This window comes from Vanellus vanellus, assembly GCF_965231255.1.
Source record: "Vanellus vanellus genome assembly, chromosome: 2".
Taxonomy (NCBI): domain Eukaryota; kingdom Metazoa; phylum Chordata; class Aves; order Charadriiformes; family Charadriidae; genus Vanellus; species Vanellus vanellus.
The window spans coordinates 16,577,412-16,601,570 of record NC_138906.1 but is presented as its reverse complement, the minus strand read 5'-3'; the positions used below and the strand labels follow the sequence as shown (position 1 = coordinate 16,601,570).

The 24,159-nt window shown below is 44.2% G+C and overlaps 1 protein-coding gene across 2 annotated transcripts in view; it reads right to left on the bottom strand.

Annotated features, from left to right (window-relative positions):
• ITGB1 (integrin subunit beta 1) overlaps positions 1-4,899 on the bottom strand; it is a 45,631-nt gene extending 40,732 nt beyond the window's left edge. The window contains exon 1 of one of the 2 annotated variants that reach the window (XM_082479414.1): positions 4,710-4,899. In XM_082479414.1, coding sequence (XP_082335540.1) covers positions 4,710-4,718 — 9 coding nt within the window. In that variant the 5' untranslated portion in view covers positions 4,719-4,899. The remainder of the gene's footprint in view (positions 1-4,709) is intronic. The other variant, XM_082479415.1, reaches the window with a different exon arrangement.
• Positions 4,900-24,159: the final 19,260 nt, after the last annotated feature.

Here is a 24,159-nt window from a genome sequence, read left to right as displayed (position 1 = left end):
TATAATTTTCATTTTCTCTGCGTGACATTCGCAATACAAGCTATTCGACAAACCTACACACATCTTAAATTGGGTTAGAAACTCATACAGCTTGTTATGAACACACCTAAAGCACACAACTATTTCTTACAATGAAGCACTTTTTACTGGTAGTACTTACACTACTAATCAACACGGTGGGAGAGAAGAAAGTTTAGAGAAAGATCTAATCAGAAATTTATCCTGACACAGTTTTAACAGTTTAGGTTACTGGGTGACTCCTACGCAGGACAAATTAGAGAGAAAAAAAAGAAAAAACCTAGAATTTGTCTTCCCATTTGTGGGTATACACAAAAATGACTTTGCGAGCCACCCCAGAAACTCTATAATGACGACAGCTGACAGACACTGGTCAATATTGTGGTCCACTGTGGTTACTGCACGGCAAGTAACATCATCTTTTTCAGAAAGCTGGCAACAGAGTACACAACAGAGCAATACAGAGTGAGGAGGAGGAACTATACAGAAAAAAAAAAAAGAGATGGTATCGGCCACCATAAACGTCAACATTATTCAGCGTTAGAACTAATCAACAGATTTCAATTTTTTGACACAAAAGGAGCCTTAAATCAGACCAAGATACTGCCAGTGTCTGTCCAGGAGACCAAGCCACAGAATTTGTTCATTTGTTCATGATTCTGTGACACTCCCTCTCAAAAAACAAACAAGCATGCTCTTCAGAAACAACAGCTAACTCTTCCCTACACCAAAAACTCATTTTCCTGTAAAGCCTTAAAATGCATGTGTCTGTATAAAAAACACCCATGCACACACACACCAGAGCAGGAGCCTGAAAAATCTCAAGCTGTGTAACCAGGAATGTTAAAACTGCTAATGAGAACACTACTACTACTAAGTGCCTCAAACCAAGGCAAGTAGAGCAAGTGGGAACAATTTGTGGAATCAGCAATACGAAGACAGACAGGAGACGAGAGGTAGGAAAACACGGGCTTAACCCTAAGTTTTCTACTGCTGGGAGACAGGAAATTTCCTACAGGGCATAGAATGTAGCAGATGACTTAAAAATCTAGTCATAGGGGAACAGTACATATATTGGCAAGTACTTTTTAATGACACTTCCAAAATAAATCTAACTATATATTGTCTTAATTATATTTTTAAGAATTATTTATGTAATTGCTTTATGAGCTCTATCAATAGATCCCAAGAAGCTTAAAAAAAAAAAAAAAAGGCACTCCCAACAAGGATTCCCTGAGAGGACTGACTGCAGCTCCTAAGAATTAAAAGGATGCCAAGGGGATTGGCCATCCTAAAAAATGAAGTTGGAAACAATAAATCACTTGAAGTTCTAGAAAAGAAAATGAGGGCAGAACAGGCTCCGCTACTGCCAAGCCTGGATTGTCTCATTTCTGGATCTAACCAATCTCTCTACTGAGTGCCATGTGAGGAGGCATGAGCTATCTTAAAGCTAGCTAGCCTGCCACAGTTAATACTGATTAAGAAAATCCCTGCCTGTTTTACCTTCAGTTTTGCAACGTCTGATTGATTATAATAGTCTCTCTCGCATGGAAGAGGTACAAAATGTATTTGGAAAGCAGTGGGAAGGAGGAGGTCAGGTATACCAACTGCCAGCAAAGCTCCGTCCAGCCTCTACTCTTTCCCCCAAAAAACCCACTCCCCAAGCCAGGCAGTGGGTGCAACACTTCCTCTGAACTAGCAGGGAACAGAAGGTAGCGCAGCTCATGCATCTGCTCCCACGTGCAACGACGACATGAGCGAAGGCTGCACCAGGCATCCAAAGCAGGTCTGTACTGAAGAAGCCCAGGCCCGCAGGCAGCAGATGAACAGCAGGGACTCTGCATGTCTGTCCACTAGAAAGAAAGGGAATGGGGTTGGAGCCTGTTCCAGAACTACAGCCTTTGATGATGGCTTACAGAAACGGTCTCATCAAGAGAAGGTACTTCAACAGCCTGTTTAACGGCAGTTCTGCCGCAACTGCAATCAGAACCATTTCTGAAGGCCGCATTACCAAGAGCCACGGGACAGCCAGGAAGCCTGTAGCATGCTGATCAGAGGACTGAGAACCACAAGCTAAGTGTACATCACATCACTCGACTAAATCAAGACTGGGTGGAAAGGTAGGCATGACAACTATTTACAAACAACTGAAGAGCACTCATACCAGTGGCAGCGAGGGAATTATATTCAGGGCAATGGAGAAGACAGCACGTGTCCACCCATGTTTGCATCGCTCTCCCCGAGCTTGCCTTTCTGCTACCCAACTTATCTACTTCCTGAGCTGCTTGATATAGCAAACGAGCTCTTTTCAAAACTGCACCATAGCAGAGCTACTCTAAGAGAGCTATAGGGAGGATGCTTAAGAGCAGAGGAATGAAATCATGAATCAGGAAGAAAGAACAGCAGGAAAAGTTTCCGGACAGTTTGTTTTCAGCTGTGGGAATCACTTCCCAAAGGAAGTGGTAGAAGATTACCCACTTGAGTCACTTAAAACTCAAGACAAAACAGTAAAATTCTGCACTCGCATCAGAAATCGACGCATATTCTAGAGAAACTTGCATCCCTCCGAATCAGTCCTTCATAAGGGTGGGCATAACAAGGAACATGATGCAGATCGGATGACCGAATGTACAGAGCAGAATGAGCTTCCCGGCTGCACACACAAAGAATACCAGATTTTTAACTGCTGACATTTCATTTTTAAGTAAGTCTGGTTCATTTATCATGTGGCTGGCAAACTGATACAGCACTTACCAGCTTCAACTTTGATTAAAGATTTCGTTCTGTGTGCCTGTCAGGTTTGCGCCTTTCAGCTGAAACATCTTTGAAAAGGACAAAAGTTGAAGGTGTTTGCATATTAAGCTTGCCTCGTCTTGCCTACCTCTATTGCCAATGGCTCACTGTTTTTGCAACCCTTATAAATATAGCCTTAGGCAGGCTTGCAAAATGCTACTTAATCATTTGCCAGAGGCAAGTAATATTTTTTGTGACAGGAGAATGAATCATCAGTTTCATCACTGGGATGGATAGGGACAATGAATGTCTTCACTACTTTTAAAGTCTTGTTTAACTTGGTCTAATTTACATCTCTCTAGTAGTACAATACTTCTTTTAAAAAAAAAAAAAAAAAAACAAACCTGCTACCAAGTCATTTCATAATAGAAAAATTATTTTTCTTACCCTACCACCATTACCTACCAAATGATTAATGTGCCAGGAGTACAGATTATCTAAATTTGTTTGAATATATGTAAAGTCCTGCTCCATTTCAACACTTAAGCAGACACGCAGCATTAGCCGTAAGTGGTTCCACTACCATGAATAGAGACAATCCTTACTCCTAAAGGTTTGTGTGTCTTGGCATGAACAGAACTGCAGCACCAATGGCAAATCTACCATAAAAATCAACTTTTTCACCCAACAGGTATGTGCACGTGTGTTGGCATGAATGGACTGTTGTTTTACACCAAGGACAAATGCAAAAGGAACCAAGAACTTTTTTCAACATTTTTTTCATCAAGAAAAATAGTCACAAAGACTGCCTGATGAATCTAACAGGCAGTCAGACGCTCCATAAGAAAAAGACATCTGACATGGACTAAACAGTGAGTCAGAAAAAAAGTTCCCTATCGCTTCATGTTTCCTTACAACCATCGGTATAGGAAGGCAATAACATGGGACAAAACACTGTGCTCCTATTGCTGTAAGTTATTTCCGAAATCTCCACGTGAAGCAGATCGCATACAGCGGCCTCATATTCCCACCTCCACCCCCGACACAAGCTTATAGCAAGCCATAAAGGCTCAGAGCAAAAACCGCACAAATTTGAATGCACCGAGCAATCAAAACGCCGCACTACGATCGTGCTGTCATTCAAACAGCGCCCATACCCCCCTCTTAATGGCTACTTTCAGCAGACATCTGCAGGTCAAAAATCTAGACGTCCAAGTTCCTACAGTCCTCGCTCCTCACCATCTCATTCCTGTAACTCCCTTCTCCCCACCGCCTGCTGCCCGCGGGAAGCGAGCCTATCCCCTCCCTCCCCCCCGCTGCCTCGGCCGCCGCCGGACCGGGCGCTGAGGGGGACGCCCGCCCTCCCGGGGAAGCCGCCCGAAACTTCACGCAGCCCACAGCGCTGCCCCTTCCCCGGGCACCTCCGGGCGGGAAGCCGAGGTCGGCACCGGGCAGCTCTGAGCGGGGCAGCGGTACAGGCTCCCACCTCCGTAGAGAGGGAAGGGTCGGGGCGGCACGGCCGCAGGCGCTGCCCGGGCAGGGCCGGGCCCCGGGCGGACAAAGGCCTGGCTGGCCCCCACCGGCACGGGAGGCCCGAGGCCGCCGTCCCGCCGCCACAGGAAGCCGCGGACTGGGCCCGACACCTTCCCGCCCGCCCGCCCGCCGGCCGCGCCGGCCCGGGACGAGCACACCGCCCCGGAGCCGTGGCAAGCGCCACGGGAGGCGAGGCGCCCCCTCCTCCGCCCGGGACGGGCGCCGACGGACCCGCGCCTCGGGGCGGCGGCGGCGGCGGCTCCCGGCGGCTCCCCGCGCGGGCGGGAGGGTTGGCGGCGGGAAGCCGCGCTCGCCGCCCTCTGCCCCGCACCACCTCAGGCGCGCCCGAGACGAGGCCCCCGCGGGCCGGGACCGCTCAGCCCGCTCCCGACCGGCTCCAACCCCCGCCCCGTCCTCCCCGCTACCTCGGCCATGGCCGCGGCGCGGCTGGCTCCTGGCAGGGGGCGCGCTCCGGCCCCGCCTGACTAACTGAAGCTCCCCCTCTGCCCCGGCGTGCCGGGAGCGGGCTGGGCTGGGCGCGGCACAGCGCGGCGGGACGCCCGGCCTCGCTCCCCGTCCGTCCGTCCGTCCGGCTGCCCGCCGCCTCCTCGCCTCCGAGCTGCTGAGGGGGAGCCCGGCACGGCGGGGGAGGGGAGGGGAGGAGAGGGGAAGGTCCGCCACTCGGCCGCGCTTTCCCCGCCCCGGAAACACATTCCTCCCCGCTGCCGTCAAGCCCGGGCGGGGGAGGTGGCCTCCGCCGCGGCGGAGGGGTAGGGAAGGAGGGAAGGGCTCTCCCTGACCGGGAGACGGGACAGCGACTCGCCCCCTCCTTGTCCCCCACCTCCCTTCAGCGCCTTATTTGGTGGAGTTTATTAGCGCCTCGGCTGCCTGTGCCCCCCCCCCCCCCCGGCAGGACGGGGCTGCCCCGCGACGGCGGATCCCTGCGGGTGCAAAAGGCGTCTGGACCCCAGCGCTTCTTCTTCAGGGCTGCGCCCCCCGCATCCCCCACCCCCCCACCCCCCCGGCGCTCCCCTGGCTGCCGGGCTCCTCCCGCGGGGCTGAGACACGCGTGGAGGCGGAGGGGGGGGTCGGGGGGTGGGGGGTGGCCTCTTGTTCCCAACCGCGTCCAAAGGCGGTGGAAGTGGGTGGGCGATGGACGAGGTTGGCGCGGCGCTGCGGGTCCCGGCTGACGAGTGGCGCTCCCCAGGTCCCTCGGGCAGAGCCTGCGGCGGGTTAAGTGCTCCTTAAAGTTGGGGCTTGGAGGATATGCTAGTTAAAAAAAAAAAAAAAAAAAAAAGTGGTATTTGACGCTTTTTTGGACGTAAGGAGCGATGGGAAACGCAAGCTACGGACGTGCCGCTTGCAGTCATAAAAGCTGTGCCTTTATGTGCGGCCACTGGAATTATTTTGTCCGTTCTTGTTCTGGTATGATTAACTAAATGAGTGGTGCTGCAAATTGATAATAATTTTTATCCTGCTTTGTTTCCAGCTGCACTTTAAAATAAAGAATTAACGATGTTTCTGCCTTACTCAAGCCCGGCCCGTGATTCCACCCCGTGTTCCACGTGGGCAGTGCCATTGTTTAGGATGTAGTGTATTAACAGAGCTGCATTAGCAGAAGCTTTGAATGCTAGTACAAATATAAACGTAAAACTGTTTTAGTGGTGTTAGAAAATGAGATTGAAATGACAGACTGCTGCTCCAAGCAGCTGCGTCAAAAGCAAGCACTGGACAAATGAGGTGGGGGAGAAATAACTTTGACAATCAAACATAAGGAAGCCAGAGACCATATGTTGCAACAGGTAAATTAGTATATAATATCAATACTGCCAGAAACAGGGAAAGAAGCTGCTTTATAACCGGAGTTTTAAAACGGTAGAAGTGTGTGCCGTGTTAAATAAAAGTAAATGCTGGGAGGATAGTGATCTGCCAAAAATGTAGAAAATTTAAGTACTGGGGGAGAAAAATGACTTTTAGCCAAGGTGTTCTTCCCTGCTTTCTTCTTGCAGGGAAAAAAAGCATGTTTTGCCAGAATATGCAAATGGAGAGCCGGAGTCCACAGTGGTGTGCCATAAACAAGCAATGGCAAAAATGTGCCTCAGATTGCTGGGGCTATGAGGAGTAAATAATACTGCTTAAACTGGTGCTTCAAGCACTACCCAATGCTCAGCTCAGACATTTGTGTGTCATGTTGCCATTTGCTGGCTGTGCCGTGTGATGGGAAATTGCCTGGAAAAAAATCTCCCAAACAGCTGAAAAAATCACTGAATTATTTGGCTGCTTTCTGGACTCCTTTGGAGAGTACAGATGTGCATGAACGTAATTTGTTATTTTCCAACACTTCTGAAGTACTAAAGATGTCAGAAAAAAGTGCTGGAGGTGTCTGAGCCAGCAGACACAATTGCAGATGATGTCAAAATGTTTAACGTAGCGTCTCCATACTGCAGTGTACGTGACATCTGGGAGAGCAAATCAACATTTTTGCATGGAAGAGCTCAAGAAAAGACATGTTTTCATGGCTTGAGCGGGCAGCTAGGAAGTGTGTGGGTCATTGTTAGCGTTGGGTACCAGTTCTGGGAATCCACATCCTTGCATCTTACAGAAAACAGGTGACAAAATGTGATTCTGGAGACAGGAGTATAAATGATATATATTCACTGTTTTGCTTGAAACTGCTGGATTTGCTGTTGTGCTCGCTATTGATTTTTCCTGTAATTTTGAAAGATTGTGGTTCTTTGTTACAGGATTTGGATATAAGTTTTCAAATCTTCCTTCTCCAAGTACTTGCCTGTGTCAAACCCATATAATAATTAGAAAATATCAGAATTATAATACTTCAGTTAGTTTAAATTTTTAAATTAATTGGCTTAATTACATTGAAGTAACACACCATTTTTCCTGATTTTTATGGATTATATTTAGAAGACAGTAAGGACTGTCATTTGGTAGTGATGCCTTTTATGTTTAACATATGCTTATTTTCTGGGAACAATATAAGAAGTAAATTTCTATGCTGTAGAATATATTGTCGGAGGACAGCCAGCTAAGTGATGTCTGCAGATACTAGCAGAAATAGTAAAGTACTTTGTTTTATGATTATTTGCATATCATATTATTGAGAAAGTCACAGTAAGCAGAAAAATATTTTAGTATTTTAGTTATTGCTTTCAAAGTATTTACAGTATGTTTGGCAAATTATATTACTTAGTAGGTACAGCTGATTTAATTACATACCATTATCTTTTATACCTACTATAGGTTTGCTTTGAAAGCCCATTGAAGCATATATATTCATTCTGTCTAGCTATCTTTTAATCAAAGCCATCAGCAAAAGAGGGCCCCAGTATCACAAAAGAGAAGTGGTTGGTGAAGCATCAGTGGTGTGTAGGGCAGTCTGAGAATCTTTGGCCTATAGTCAGTGAGTCATTTTATATATGTATAATATAAATATATATTATCAGCATGACCTGGTTGTGTTGTGGAGCAATCAATCTGTAGCTACAGCTTGCCAGATACAGGTTTTATTATAACTTTTGCAGAAACACCCAGGAATCCCAAACCAGGTTTTGGTGTGTCCAGTGTTGTGTGTGTAAATTTGGGGTGCTCGGCTGCAGCTCGAGGGCACCCGGCAGCCACGGTGCCATCCCTCCCAGTGCCTGGCTGGTAAACTCAGGTGTGAGCGGTCATTCACGTGCCTCGGGGACCATCTGCCTCCTGGGAAGCAGGGGCTGGTTGGTAGGAGAAGCTGCAGCAGCTCCTGCCCAGTTATCAGGGTATTTCCTTGGCTGCAGTTTCCCAGACGCCGCATGTTGGTACCAATGCACTGGGCTCTGAGTCACTAAAGCCCACGCAGCCGGGGGGCTGTCACCCTGCTCCCCACCATCTCCTCCACTCCTGAAGCTTGCAAAGGGTTTAAAGGGAGATACTTTGCATCTAGGGCCACAGTGAGGAGTGTCATGGTTTGCGCATTACCCTCCGAATACCCCCCATTGCAGCACCCCGCTGGGCAGCTTCATCATCTCACCACCCCCTAACACAGGCCTTTTCCCCTTTACTTCTTCATACTGTGCTAGATATCGCACCCTCCTCTGCCTCAGGGAGTGTTAATTTGTCTGTACTGCTTCTCTTTCCGAACCCACTTTGTTACTGAGAGCAGGGTCTTTCTCTTTCTCCCCCTCTTCGTCTCCTCTCTTTTCAAAATGCTCCTACCATAGCTATGATTTTTCTTTCCAAACTAAAGAAAACCAAATCATAAACGCGAGGTGAAAAGTCATATTCTAAATAGAAAAGACAGATAAAGGGTGGGAGAAAAAACAGAAAGCCATTTTCCCAAGGTTATCAACGGAGCCAGGAGCAGAAGGCAGGTCTCCTGGGACCGCACCAGGCTGCGGCCACCTGGGCTGTGCCGGCTGTGGGACCTCCGGGTTCTCCTGGGTTCTCCCGGCCCAGCCTGGGAGCAGAGCCGCAGCAGCTGCAGCCGCTGTTTTATTCCAGCAGTGGCTGTGCAGTCGCCGAGGGGCACAGTGAGCGCTGAGGACTCGCTGGCAGCTTGTCAGCTGCTTTCCAGCGTGGAGGATGAAGATGTTAGATGTGGACACAAGATTAATACAGAAAGTATTATTAGATGATCGGGTCACTCAGTAGAGGAAGTCCTAAATGGTTTTGGTAATTGTCTTCGATAACAGCCTTTGGTTGTCTCCTCTTCTTACGAACAATAAGGAGCACTTCTCTGGAGGCACACAGTGAGCAAAGCTGGCAGCTTGTCAGCCACGTACAATGTGCCCATTATGGAGTGGTGCGTTTGCATTGGAGTGGGGTTCTCTTGCCCCACACAAGTGTTGGAGTGAAGTGAGTCACAGATGCGTCCAGCTGGAAGATTGCAGTAGATTGTAGTCTTTTGGCAAAGGTTTGCTGTCCGAGGTTGTCTACCTGGGTGACACTGAATGTCCTGCTGGACGTGCCGCCTGTGCATGGCAGCAACGCTTGGCACTTAGCTGCAGTCAGCCTGATACTTTAACACCTGGTTTATGATCAACACTTAGATCTCTGCTTTGTTCAACGATCCTGTGTTTAGCATGAGCCTAAAAAGGTCAGAGTCCACCAAGCCCTTCCTTCAGCTCACCAGCATTTACAAAGCAGCTTGTTGCCTTTCGGCCTTCAGGCAAGCAAGAAAGGAGAGTTCAGCCAGAGCATGTGGCCCCTCTGGTGGGACCGGCCCATGCCATCCACCCTGTGGGCATGGAGCAGGCTGTTAGGGTAGAGGGGCTGCAGGGCAGCTTTCGTTACAGCTATACCGTGCCTTGTGGTCCTTCTGTCTTCCTCTGACTCGTTTGCTGCATTTACTTCACCTGCAAAGCTGCCCTCTCCTCTTTTTGTGCATACGTTTGGATAAGCTAAGCTGTTGCTGTTGCAGTCCCGTGTTTTCCCTGCCGCCATTAGTATACACATTCCTTCCGGTTTATCACATGGATATATTTCTTCCAAAGCTGTTTTGTGGGGCTCCTCTATTATTGTGAAGATCATTGATTAATGCAGAAATTCTATAAGATACTTTGACTCTTAGTAAGCAAGACAGGAATCATTTGTCATCCTTAGGCACAAAGCACAGGTTCCTCCTGTGTTCCAAAATAAGGAAGGGAGCGGGAGTTAAGCGAGGAGAATGAAGTCTTTGATGTTAATGTTCAAAGGAAAAGCTTATGATCATGATAACACAGGGCAGAGAACTTCTGCCCCACCTCCTTATTACGTTGCTTGAACTAAAGCATGTTTTCTAGAGAACTTGGTTTAAAAACTTCAGGCTTGAAGATATTTTAGTGTTTCATTACCCAAGAAAAGATGCCTATGGGAGATTAGAAATATCCCCAAAGGATGATAATTTTGACTGTACAATAACTTTCTGAGATTCAGCAATTAGTTAATTCTTACCATGTGCTGCTTTTATTCTGTGAGGCTCTGAGATCACGTGTCTACATATTCCATTCCCTCCTCCTCAGGGGATTCCCACTGCTTGGAGAAGCAGCTCGTGCTCATTTGGGGAAAAAATGAGTTCCGCTGCCTGCAATGAAGTGTGCAAGGAGGGTTGTGAGGGTTTTCTTCTGCCTCAATATTGCCATGAGGGACATACTGCAACCTTTTAAGCTAAATGCAGTAGTTATTTCTGCGTGCAATTACTGAAATTTAGACTTTTGTAGAGGAGAGGAGGGATAGGAATGAGAGAGGATGATTTTAATATCAGCTGCTGCAGAAGAAGTAGGAGAAGGGAACAGCCTACTAGCAGTGAGAGTATTTGTGTCGTGAGAGCAGGAGTAAGGACAGATTTTATGTTCACTGGTATAGAGAGAAAGAGGAGCTACATGGAAAACAGAAAATTTAAAGCAAGACCAGAAGGCAAGAAACAGAACAAATAAAGTCTGAAGGAAATAAATAGAAATGCTGCCTCTGGGAAAGGAGATTTGAGCAAATACTATCACTATTGTATAAGGTGCTTGGCTGTTCTAATAGAAAACAATGGCAAAAAAGGCAGAACGTAATATTTTTATAATACTATTTCTGTCAAGTAGAAGACAGAGTCCTATATTGAGATTATTCTGGAACCCCTAATTTATCTTCCCCATTTCTACACCCCCAAAGTTATTCTCATTATTGTATTTCTTCAAATAATTTCTTTTACTGACTCATTTTTTTATTTGCTAGACTTATATCTAAAACGCTTTGGCAGCAATGATGTTTGGATGAAGATGCCAGTGATTTACAGCCAAAATCTCTCACTTGCGCACTCTCAACGATCTCCATATATTGTCCTCTTTCTAGCAAAAGCGTCATAAATTTTCTTGTTCTTAAGAGGTTACGTCTGGACGTTAATAGCAGTTTTGCCTGAGTATTGATTTATCCCACTACCTTGTCATCTAAGCAGAGGCTAATACAAAGCAATTCTGACTTTCTGTTGTGTGCTATTCACACAGCTTTTCTTCCCTTCTTTATGACTCTGCCCGCAGTTGCAGTATTTTGCAACAGCAAACTGTATAACTGACAGGACTCATCAAGAGAAGAATTCAGTTTCTCAGTCTGCAGGTGCAGGCTTTTAAATGAAATACATCATTAATTAAAGCCTAGGTGTGAAACTACAGTAGGAAGTATTGTAGTTTGCGAGTATCCTTGGTGGTAGGATGTTCTGGCCACAGCTGACATTATAACTGTTACAAAAACAAAGTTCCATTCTGATTCCACCTGGGTGGAATGAACCAGCAAGGAATGAAAGTGAGAAGATGATAGTTGTCGATGAACTAATATATAATGGAAAGATTCACAATTCTTAGAAAAGCTCAAAAAGAATGAGGGAGAATATCGCAAGGAGGTGAATTTATCAGTCCAGTTCACACTAAAAAAGTATTTAAAAGTCACTATGAGGATAACGCACACGTAGGCCATGCTGGATGTCCCATTGCTCAGGTGGTGGAAAGGTGTTTGCCTTTCAGCCTTGTGCCTCACAGCTTATTCAGGATCTGTGGTATTTTCTGTAACCACATACTTGAATATGTGGCCTTTCTGCTGTGGCTGAGGTTTAACTAAAATTAAACTGTCTTCAAACTAGTAAATGTGAATCTTAATTCTCTTTGTTCAGCTAGTACAAATAGCACAGAAAAACTCGTTCCCCGTATGTTCCATCTTCCCCTGTCTTTCCGTTTCCGCCTCCCTGTTTTCATCTGTCACCCTCCAGATTTCCTCATCCACTTCGAATAGTCCCCTCGTTCTGGCCCGCGGGGTGGACTCTGAGCTCTCCCTCTCGTCAGCCACACTTACACCTTCGTGCTTACGTGTTCAAGCTGCGCTGATCTCTTCCCCTTCAGGAAGAACGAATTTCAAGGGCAGTTGTGTCACACGTCCTCTGAAGATGGACCAGCCAGTTCCAAGAAAACCCTCCCCGTCTGCTGCTTTTCCAGACTGCGGTGTGCTTGCTCTAGACAAAGCTTTGCAAAATGTCAAATGTGAGTAAGTTGCTATCAAATATATGTGAACTGAGGGAGCCCAGTTTCACAAAGTAGTCCAATTTACTAAACTCTCATAAGAGAGACCATGGATGCCTCTAATGGCTCAAAGGCCAGCTGAGTGCTGAACGTCAAAATTTTGCCCCAAGGATGAGAGAATCACAGAATCACAGAATCATCAGAGTTGGAAGGGACCTCTAGAGATCATCTAGTCCAACTCCCCTGCCAAAGCAGGATTGCCCAGAGCACATTACTCAGGACTGCATCCAGGCAGGTCTTGAAAATCTCCAGAGAAGGGGACTCCACCACCTCCCTGGGCAGCCTGTGCCAGTGCTCTGTCACCCTCACCGTAAAGAACTGTTTCCGTGTATTTGAACGGAACTTCCCGTGTTTTAACTTGTGCCCATTACCCCTCGTCCTGTCACTGGGAACCATTGAAAAGAGCCTGGTTCCATCCTCCTTCAACCCACCCTTTAGATACTTGTATGCCATAATAAGGTCTCTCCTCAGCCTTCTCTTCTCCAGGCTAAAGAGTCCCAGCTCTCGCAGCCTTTCCTCATAAGAGAGATGCTCCAATCCCTTAATCATCTTAGTTGCCCTTCGCTGGACTCGCTCCAGCAGTTCCCCGTCCCTCTTGAACTGGGGAGCCCAAAACTGGACACAGTATTCCAGTTGTGGCCTCACCAGTGCAGAGTAGAGGGGGAGAAGGACCTCCCTCGACCTACTGGCCACAAGAGAGGCTGCAGGATTTTTTACCTTTTTTTTTTTTTTTTGGTGTGTTTTAGTTTTACACTATTGAAAAGCGCAGGTCCATTTTTGCTTTCCAAAGTGCAACATACAACTTCAGGAAGATTATTTTCTTAGATGCCTTCAGCCTGACACATAAATACAGCAAAGCTGTGTAATAGGTAAAAGGGGGTTATAAACAGAAATTTGGCCTCAACTGAGGGCAATAATACTTACACATTAGTTTTGTGGGTTTACCGGGACATTGCTGAGGTGACATTAATCAATTTCCTAGTAAGTACCTTAAAATAAAGTACTGCAATTGTAACTTTGTAAAAAGCTGCAAAAGGAAAAGAAGATACTAGTAAATGTGAAGGATTCTCTCAGATACCATAGCACTGAGATAACGTGAACCCTAAATGAAAATTGGCCTGTGTCATTTCATTGTCTAAGGAGATCCAACATAGTAAGTTTAAAAACTATGATTAATAGTAAATATTAAACTAGCTTTGAAACATATCAATTTTGATAACTTTTGACATTACTGGCAACACAGGTCTTTTAAAAACAATGAAGCCTTTTTTTCCAAAAAACCCTCCTTTTAAGCTTTTAAGCTTTCATCCTAAAAGACTAACACTTTATTTTACATTCAATCGCTTTCTTTTATTATTTTTTAAATATCAAAGCAGAAATGTTTTACTGGTGTAAATATTTATTTGTGCATTATAAAACTATTCTGCAAGGCGTCCTCAAGAGCAGATCGGTTGTACTCAGGCCACTGGGTTGTAAACTTGGCAAAGAGCTAGGAGCAGATCTTGCCTCTGCTGGTTTCCATAGCTCCACCGGACCCATAGCTATTGACAGTTTGACAAAGAACATCAGCCGATGATCCACCCTACAGGCAGACAGCCCCGAACTTTCAGTGGGATATGTCTCACCCAGAGGCAGCTAATTAGTTTCTAGGCTGATACCGTAGTCGGTGGACAGAGTGATTCATGCTGCCTGAAGATAAGTGCCTGAAAAGTCTCATATCTCTCTCCGTTGACTGTAATAATCAGTTTGTACTTGGCAGCTAACTTTTCATTGGCAAAGTTAAGTGCGACGAACTCTCCCTACCTTTTATGTTCCATAATTACGAGTACTGGGACTCTTCTGAGTACTGGAAGAAGTGTGCATGTGCCCAGTTTAAGCGGTTACAGGAAGCTGCATGCAGTCTGCTGAGTAGATTAGAGACTGTTGGCCACGTCCTGAAGTTTTATAAACTTCTTACTCAGTTCTTATTCGGCAGTGCTCTGTGAAGCATTTCCACTTAGTCATTGGCTATTCAGCACGAATGATTGATCAGAAGCATTCCTCTAATATAAATCAGTCTTATCATGTTTAAACACAAATATAACTTCTACCAGCCAGGATGTTATGCATACTGGGAGTGGGAGGGACGCAAACAGCTGGAAGCATTCCCCGTTTACTGAATCCATATTGCCAGAGTGAGTCTTTGCGCAGTCGGAGAATTGCTGTACAGAAGGAACAGTTCCCAAAGAGTTTCAAATTGTTTGGCCTTAAGAGCACGTGATTTGCCTTTCATTTTATGCCTCGATTTCAGTCCGTTGTTTGGGCTAAAAATAAAGAGACAGAAATGTTAAGTATGCTGGCGTTTTATTTATTCCACTAATTTCATTGCCAGCTTCTAGTAGAGAATGCCTTCCCACCAAATACTTGTTCCACATTTCAGAGACTTCTTTTGTGCTGCCGAGAGTTATATTTTGTGACTATGATAGTACCATAAAAGTACACCGAACTGACTCAAGCTGACTCATGGTTGGGGCAGATGATGCCTACAGCTCAGCTGATTCTGGATAGCATCACAGGTTATTTATACAAAATGTTTAAGGCTTTCAAGTGACTTGTTTATTCTTCCTTATTTAAAATTTAATTTTATACCAGGCAGCCCTTGGGTGTTTCTGTAACTATTTAATCTGTTACAGCTTGTCCTTTTTAGTGGAGATAAACTGAATACAAGTAGTGTATTGTTTGTGTGCAGGGTTTTTTTTAATTTTTTGTTGGGAAAGGACAAGACTGAAGTGAAAATGAGGGTTGTCATTCTTGTCAGGACATTTTCATTTCAGTCATAGTCTTAGGAACAGCCTTGACTTCTAAGTGCAAACAGGAACTTGATTCACCTGTGGGAAAAGGTCCAGACTTCCCTGTGACACTTCACCTGCAACAGAAGATTTGTCCTTTGCTCTGATTCAGTTGTTGGAGTACAACCAAATGACACAGTACTGAGAAATCCATTTACTGAGCTTGTTATATCACCTTACTCTCTTTTTCTTACTGGACTTTCTACCTTAAGAGCACTGTGATATTTCTGGAAATAAGTCTTTTCCTGGAATACAGAAAAAATAAATTTGATTTAGTCTTTTGATCACTGGAGGAGGAAGTATGATGGATGGACTAGTGCAAGAAACAAGATAGTGCTTAGGCGCCTGATTTATGTCTCAAAGGAAATCCCAAGACCGTTGTATTAAATGATCTGCTAGGAGGTCTCATCCACCACACTACACAATATGCAGTTAATTTCATGTGGGAGTCCATTGACTGGCTTCTAACAGCATGTAGTATTTAAAGTTTAATATCCCAAGCTTATATCCAGTGATAGAGTGTCTCTCCGATGGCACAGAGCGCTTTCCTGGCTGAGGAAGGAATGTGAATTCCTGCATCTGGCTCCTTAAATATTAGATGCCACCCTGTGTCAGCTTCCTTTCTTTCCAGTACTGCTAAATAAAAGACAAACTTTTCTGGTTTTACATTTCTTGAAGTGAGGGAAAAGAGGTGGATTAATTATTGTGTGAATGGAATCTAAACCTTGATCTGTTTATGTCTGTACATATACATACATGCATATAGAAACGTGAGTGTTTGTGTATATGATTTAGAAAGATTTTCAAGTTTTCTGCTCTCATGCTTTTCTAGGAAGCAATGAGTTTATCTTTTGCATTTTAAAAGCTTCTTTTTTTAAACTGTATCAGAGTGGTAACTGCCTATATTATTTGGATTTGTTTGGGTTTTTTTTTTGATTCAGAACATTTAAATAACTCGTCTAAATGAAGTAGCTATTTAATGATTTCTTAAAACTTTATAGGCTAAACCTTATGGGCTAAATTCAGGACAAAAATAGTTCTCCTTTTCATTACTTTAGCAGTGTTGTTACAACAACCCCCAAGAAAAGTAACATGTCTCATATCAGCATTTCAGTTCCTGTGTTTCATACCCCACTGGTGTTCCTATTAGTTCTAGAAATAAGTAAGATTTGTCACACTGGATTTTGGATAGATGTCTCTAACTGCTACCTTATGGCCCTCAGATGCCACTACTATTCGTGATTTTTCTAGAGGAAACATGAACCTTAGTGAGCACCTGAGTTGGTGAGAAACGAGTGAAGGCTGTTCTGCTGAGTGTTTGTATCCTCATGGTTTCCTTGCTTTTTGAATGAGCTGTGGTGACATTTCAATTAGATATCAGCCTATATTGAGCAACTAAATTGTTCTTCCCTTCTCCCATGGGGTCTTTGGGCAGCAGCATGCAGACTGCTATGTTTATGGTTGCAGGACCCTATTTCTGACAGCACGAAGGATGATGTTGTGCTGCCCGCATAGCGCAGCAGTTCTGTGCTTACGCCATTTTCCTCATATTAGCCCTCTAGTTCGAGTTGTCTCGGCGAGGAAATGTCCCATGATGACTGCTAAGGCTTTTTGTTTCACAACCCTTTTTCTCCTCCTGGTGCCCCATATCCCCTCCACCCAAATCTCTCCCCACCCCAGGTCAGCCTCCACATAAACCCTCATCGCAGGCTGCTGGCCAGCAGCCTTGGTCATCTGTGGCTGCCCACAGCATCGTGCCCCTGCTGGAGTGCTTTCCCAGCTGCTCAGTTACCACCGTCTTTTTGGCTAGTGGTGCTGCTGGCCAAATCTCGTGTCTCCTGAAGGTCTGCTCTTGTGCTGCCCCTTTCCCTGTCTAACCTCTGGCTTTGGACAAGGCTTTCACAGCACCGGACAGAAGCAGTTGTAACTAAAAATCCATCTGAGTAGATCTCTGGCAGAGAAAGAAGAAAGGCATCCCTCAAAAAGCAAAATAAAAATGCCATTTGGTAGTTCAAGATACATTCTTGTGTAAAAAGTATTCCTCAGGCAACCAAAAATATTCATGTCTCGTCTCTTTCCGCATTTGCTGGAAATCCACTGAGGGGTCCAAACACAACGGGGCAGCCATACACACCTGTTTCTAGTGATGGGATGAAAAATCTTTCATGTTTCCATATTAAACTGGGCTAAAAGTTGAGAAAATAGTGTAGAAATGTGTTTTGCCCATACAAAGTAGAAATATTGCATGGACACTACTTTTTGTGGGCTACCATCAACTTGAAATTATCCAAACGCACAAATTGGGTACCCCTAGCTATTTGATAACTGTGGACTGCTTATTCTGTTCCACCATCCTTTGAAAAATATTTTCTTGAAAACACTTTTGCAGGCTGGCTGGCTGTTTTCCCGGAAAATAGCCTCTGAATAAATAATAGGGTTTGGTGGAAACTCCATGGAAACTGAGGGGGTGTCAGCTCTGTTTCCAGCTGTTGTACTCATCCACATCTCTATTGTAACCACTGGATCTATTAAAGTGTAAATCCAGCGGTTTCCTCCCTTACAGACTTCCAAGTCTTTCCCTTCACATTTCTACTGTGCAGAGGATTTTTTTTAGGTCCTTTACAAGTCCATGAACTTTAACCATAACGGATGACTATCAGAAATTGCCGGTTTGGTTGTAGTAGGTGGGTAAACCCATATAGTCTGGAGTCCTTTGGCCTCATAGACTGACTCGCATTGCAATACTGAAAAGGGAAATTAGTCAAAATCATGCATGGTTTTGGTTTTGCAAGATATCCTGAGCAGCTGTTTTTGCAAATGCTGGGCTCATTTTCTTCTGAGCTCCTAAATCTAGAGTTCCCTGCGAGGTTTGGTATCTTTGCCAGAGTATATTTTTAACATAATACCGGTATAAAGAACAAAAATGGAAAATGCAGAGAGTAGAGAACAATTATATTTCACGTGACAAAACTGACATTTTTTTCTCATACCTTAAATGACTATTTTGTTTTACATTTTGTTTTATTTTTCTATTTTTAAATACATTCCTAGTTTCTTATTTTTTGTGTTACTCACTTGTATAGGCAGTGAAAGAAAACAGCACCCTAAAGGTCCTGGCAGAGGCTTCTTAAGATAGAAACTGCACAATAGGTGTGGTGTGCTTTTCCTCTGGGTAATAATTCTGCAAGGCAGGGCAGCGTTGCTTCATGTGGGATTGTCTCATTTTAACGCTGTTAAGTGAGTGGTTATACTATGATTTCTTTTTCCACAAAATATTGCCAAAATAGGATTTCATTAAAACAAGTCAGAATTCTTTGCACACAAATAATTAAAAAAATAAAAAAAAGAGGTAGCAGCTTTTTAAAGAGAATTAGAAATACCTACATTTAGTATAAAGAAACACTAATCCTCTACTGGAGAGTAGGCAAAAGGCATGGCTGGCAGTAGGCTCTCCTCCTGTCTCTTGTTTTCTTGGGCATGAAGAAAGGAAAAATGTTCCTCCCATAGTTTTCTGAAAATTGAAATAGTGCTAACTGAAACTCTAGTATTCGTCTTCGTCAATGGACTGAGATAGCATCAACCGAGTTTGCTGCAACTGGTTAAAAAGAAGACTTTCCATTTGCAGCACATCTATTAAGTAAAAAAACAAAAGTTTTTTTTTTCCAGCTTAGTCTGAAAACATTTGGTGAGCCAGAAGTTGCTGGACCTGCCTGTCTCCCAGCTCAGAGCTGTACCTGACGAGAGGGCTGCAAAGCTCTGCTGCCTCCAGTGTTGTCCAGCCCACATCCGCCGGGCTTCCTCGGAAACCCTGGCTTTGGCAAAGGCTTGCCAATTAAAAGCTATTCCAGATAGATAATTTCACATTCAACAATTCAGATTTATTTTTGACAAAACTTGTTTGCAGAAGTAATCATGTAATTAGCTTCATCTTAAATTCCTTTTCTTTTGCTATGGCACTAAACACAGAGATTGGAGAGACTAATTTTTAGTGTGACTTTGGGCTAATTTTGGCTTAAGTAACAATTTTAATAGAGCTTGTAAACAGAATTTTGCTTTTCTGTCCCGCCATAAAAGTTATGCTGCAGCTATCAGCTCACTGGAGCTTGCCAGCATCCTTTCCCTGACAGCAGTGGGAGCAGGAACTGTGACCCTGGGCCACACGGCTCTGGAGCGAGACTTGTGGGGAAGTGGCAGCGTTTGCTTGCCCTGCTTCTTCCTGAGGCTATTGATCATTGCTGGAGACACAGCGGTAGATTAAGTGGCTGTGGTGTAATCATTCTTGCACTTTTGGCTGTACAAGGACGAAGCCTTGTTGAAGCTTCTTCTGCTGTCGAGCAATAATATATTCCCTCTTCCTGTAAATTTGCTTCCAGGTACGTTTTCTGCTGCCTACCAGGACATCAGCTGATCTTGCAGCCTTTGCCTCTGTGAGGAGATTTGACAGATTTCCCTCCTCTGCCTGTTTTTATAAAATTTGTAGGCGCTTAATTTTCTGAAGAGATTTCTATCCCTCTGCTGAGTTTTTGTTACAAGCTACAAAAATTAAACAGTCTAAATATGCAGAATTTGGCTAGAAAATGGGAGGGGGGGGATTAATACCTACAAGTATTCAAAGGCACTGACATCAAGGAGGGAGAGGAATTTTCTAGGAGTATCCAAGAGCTTATACTAGAATCAAGAATAACTACAATAGAGCAAAAATGTATTTTTGGACAAGGACAAGGAAAAAATTTCCCAGGTTTACTGCTTTGTAGAAGAAACTCCAGAAATAAAACCCTTATGCCTCATCATTTACAGAGTCCTCTGGAATACTCGGAATGGAAGCGTGCAGTTAAAGGATGGAAAAGATGACCCAAGAGTCATGGCTGAAATTCTCTAGGAAGGAACAAATTTGTTATTGGTGTCATTTATGTGATGGCAGTCTACGGACAGAAAAAAAGACTAAAAGGAAAACAACATCCATGCCCTGAGAGAACTACAGCCTAAGGCTCTGATCCTGCAGCTGTATCTGTAGGGATGGACCCTGGAGGCAGAGCGCGGTGGAAATCCGTAGCCTGGAGGGCTCTGCAGCGCCGCAGGTCTGGCTGCAGAATAAGGCCGAAGTGAAGAGAGCCAGCTTCAGCTTGTATCTGCTGAGCAGGCGCGTAGGTAGCACAGTCCCGGGTCTTCACATGGTTTATCTGGAGCTCTGGGAGGCCTAATTGCTGACAGAAGACACCCATCAGCTTCAACTGTCCCAGTCGACGCCTTTGTCCTCTTCAAAAAAGTGGCAGAGATATTATTTTGCACTTTTCTTTAAACAGGGTTGAAAGAGAGAGGCACGGTGCTGTTTTGAAGAGCGCTTACCAGCCCAGGATTTGGTACGCAGGTTGTTAGTGCATGTTCAGACATCCTTACGCGCTACTAGAATGGACTTGTCCGCCTGACTAACCTGATCTGTGAGTAGGGGAGAAACTGCCCTTCCCCTTCTCATCTGCGTAGCTTGCCTGACAAGGGTTGACTGTTGAAAAGGTTCGTGGCTTGGCCTCCTAGTCCCTTTCTAGGAAAATGAGAAGCCTTCTCAAACGGGATGATTACAGGACAGCGCAAAACAAGCCCCAAACCCGTGTTTGCTGTCTCGTTATGGGAGTTGCGTACAGAAGCTGTACAGAAAACTGCTTGGGGGCACATTATTTTAGTTTTGGACATTTTTCTCGTGTACAGAAAGTCTGGGTTTTCTATATTTAAAAAATTTAACTGGAATATCTCAACCCCATAACTTATTCAGGGAACATACTTGAAGCTGTATGAAGTCTGCACTGTCGAGATGAAGATGTGAGATCAGTAAAGATCTCTGCCCTGCTTTCTAAAACTGTCTTACATGAATCGTGGTACAGGTAACCATTCCATTTTTTCATTGAGGGATCAGAAATGTACACTGTGTAGTTATCTGTTTTTAGGATGTGAAATTGTATAGTATGAGGCTTTCTTAAGGCCTACGCTCACAGCTGTACTGCTTAGTTACTCATTAAATCCACCTTAGAACCTTTGCATGCAGGGGGAGAGTTTTTCTTGTTTCGCTGCCAGTGTAGCATCAGGGTTTGGAGGATTTGTCTGTATCGTATGACACTACCAGCACAGATAGATTCTGGAGAAATTACCTCTATCAATTTTCTTACTAATAATGTATATTAGAGTGGGGTTTTTTTTGTTGTTGTTGTTGTTGTTAGTTTTTTTATTTTTCATCCCATGAACCAGTACCCAGAAATGACGGGAGGCAGTAGAGCCTCTCTTTTGCTTCTACTTTGCTGTTCGCTATTGCTCATTCTTTTGTTTATTCATGTCCTTTCTTCCCATTTTCTTAATTTTATTTATACCTGCCCTTTCTATTTCCATACCTTCTCATCTCTTTCTCTCTTACTTCGTTTTCTATTTCTTCATCCACATCGTCTCCCCCACCCTCTGTTCAGTTCAATGCATTCTCCCAGCCTGCATGGAAAAATACTTTGAAAATCCTCAAGGAGGCTTATAGGATGGAAGCAGCAGGAAATGAGGGTGCAGTAACAAAGAGGAAACTCTTACTCATGAAATGGTGTGGCAGTGTCAGCAAGAGGGGAAAAATTGTGGTGAAGAAAGAATGTGCATGCTGAAAATCTAGCCTGGTCTGGGACCATTCCTCTTCTGCTTCTCCCTAGCTTCTGCCTTGCTGAGCTGAGGACTTTGGCCTTTATCCCTCATGTTAAAGAACAGGAGAAACATAAACACCCATAAAGCTAAGCTACACCAAAAAGGACAATACTGTGCTTATTTTTGAAGGACATCAAGCAGTAACCTTTGAACGGAAGTTTACTCCAGTAAACAAGACGAGAATTTGGGTTTTGAGAATGGATCGTGAGAGCAAATATTTCTGCTTGAGATGTTTTTTGCATTCCAGAAATAACTGGTGATTTATGTGAGCTGCAGATATGCAACCCATTCTAAATTAGTATCATTTTCTTTTCAAAATGTACTGTTTATCCCTCTTCTAAATCTTTAATAAATATTTTAAATAAGAGTTATAACAGTTTTCCTATTGGACACGTACTCTTCTCTCTTCCAGCTCAGAATTATTTTGTTCAGAATTATTTTGTATTTCATCCGCAGCCACTCTGAGTATGCCTGTGTTTCGGTGACTGCTGTAAACCATTGTTAAATGGAAAATGATCTGAGCTGGTTTGAAATGGAAATGATCTTGGTTACTGATAGCTCTATAGAAGTGGCCAAATGAAACTTAGAATGGTTTGCAGTACACACCTAGGAAGGCTCTGTGGTTAGCTGGAGCTGAGCTCTGTGGTGTCATGGTTCTGTTCCTTGTAATATCTGAAGTAGATGGGGAAGAGGTAGTTTACGCATATCTGCATATTAACCAAAAATACTGCAGAACTACAGTCAAGACATGCCTGGGGTTTCTTCAAGCCAACTTGCATTCACCATGTAAGATATCATAGTTACTGTTGCAAGCGCTTTCTAAAATCAAGTTGTTGCCGATTACATATATGAAATTGTTTTCATTTTTATAGTAAGAAACACAGTGTCTTCATTTGTTGGATGTGATCTTTTTTTATAACCCAGCTCTTCTATTGTCTAGACACTGATACCTGTTAGCTCAGCGGACAACCTGTCAGTATTTCTCTTTTACCCTTTGAAAACCAAATCACTTTTCTGCTCAACTTTTGAGCCTGAAAGATTCTCTTGTAAACCAAGTTCAAGTCTGTTCTGAATTCCCCCTTTTTCCCCGTAAACAGTAATGATGACACGAAATGGCAGAACAGAAGACCTATATGCCTCTCACCAATCTTGCAAGACTTCATGTTTGTGCAGCCATAATATCACATTTAATGGGTCTACCAATGACAGGGATTCATAGTGTGAGGATAGAACAAAGATCCTGTAATTCTTTACTCAGCGCTGCTTTGTGCTCAAACAACTGACCTGATGGGGCACTGAAAGAACTTCTTTCACACACTTGTCCCCCATTGTGTTCTGCAGGGGCCTTCGCAGCATTGGAAGTATCTGACACAATTCCTGCTTTGTAGCAGTCTCCCTAACGCCAAGTTGGGTCCGAAGTAGCTGAAATACTGAGTCTGTTACAGTGAAAGAGGCTCTTTATTCGTGGACTGTAAAGCCATAAGGGATCCTTGAGATCATCTAGTTTATCTCCTGCATAAGGCAAGCCTTGCATAAATGCCTGTTTCAATTAAGCATATCTTTCAGAGAGCTTTTCACCCTTCCCTTGAAAGCCTCAGCTGATGGGGAATCCACCCCAGCCCTCGCAAGTTCTTTTAGTGTTTGCCACTTACAGCCTGAAGCCTGTTGCCACTTTACAGCCTAGATCATACCGCTCCTGTTTCCAGCCTGCTCTCGTGTCCTCTGGACTGTGACCAAGTCACGTTTTTACTTTTTCTCGTACAGTAGATAGATAGACAAAAATATAAAGTAGAATAATAGGATATGTTTAGAGAAAATGATAGTAAAAATATTAACATTTAATTTCTGTGTAGTTTTATTAAAACGTCTGTTACTAAGGTCCTAAGACCAATTTTCAAGAATTACCATAGAATGTTAGCGAAAAGTGTTTAGGTGTGTATATGTTAAAGACGCAGGTGGGCCCCAAGGGCATTTTCAGACAGGCTGGTAGGCATCTGACATGAGACCTCAATGCCTTTGTAAAGGAAATGTTCTTTGTTATTTCACTTATTTCCCATCAGTCCCGTACAAGTGGAACAGGTCAACCTCATGTGGGTGTACCAGTGTAGCTCTGAAAGTGGTGGAGCTGGATTGGCATTCAGCTGGTCCCAAGCACAGGATCCCAGCTCCTGAGGTTGCTTCTCACTCTCTGTCCTTGTACTTGCGACAGGTGTGTTCAGTCGCTCCCGTGCTGTTGGGAAGCTTGCAATCACTCTTCATCAATTTGCTGATATTATGTTCCCACGTGATGCCGTTAAAAATCTGTTTCTGAAGAACTGAGGATTTTATGAGACGAATTTGTAGCATGGTACGGAGGT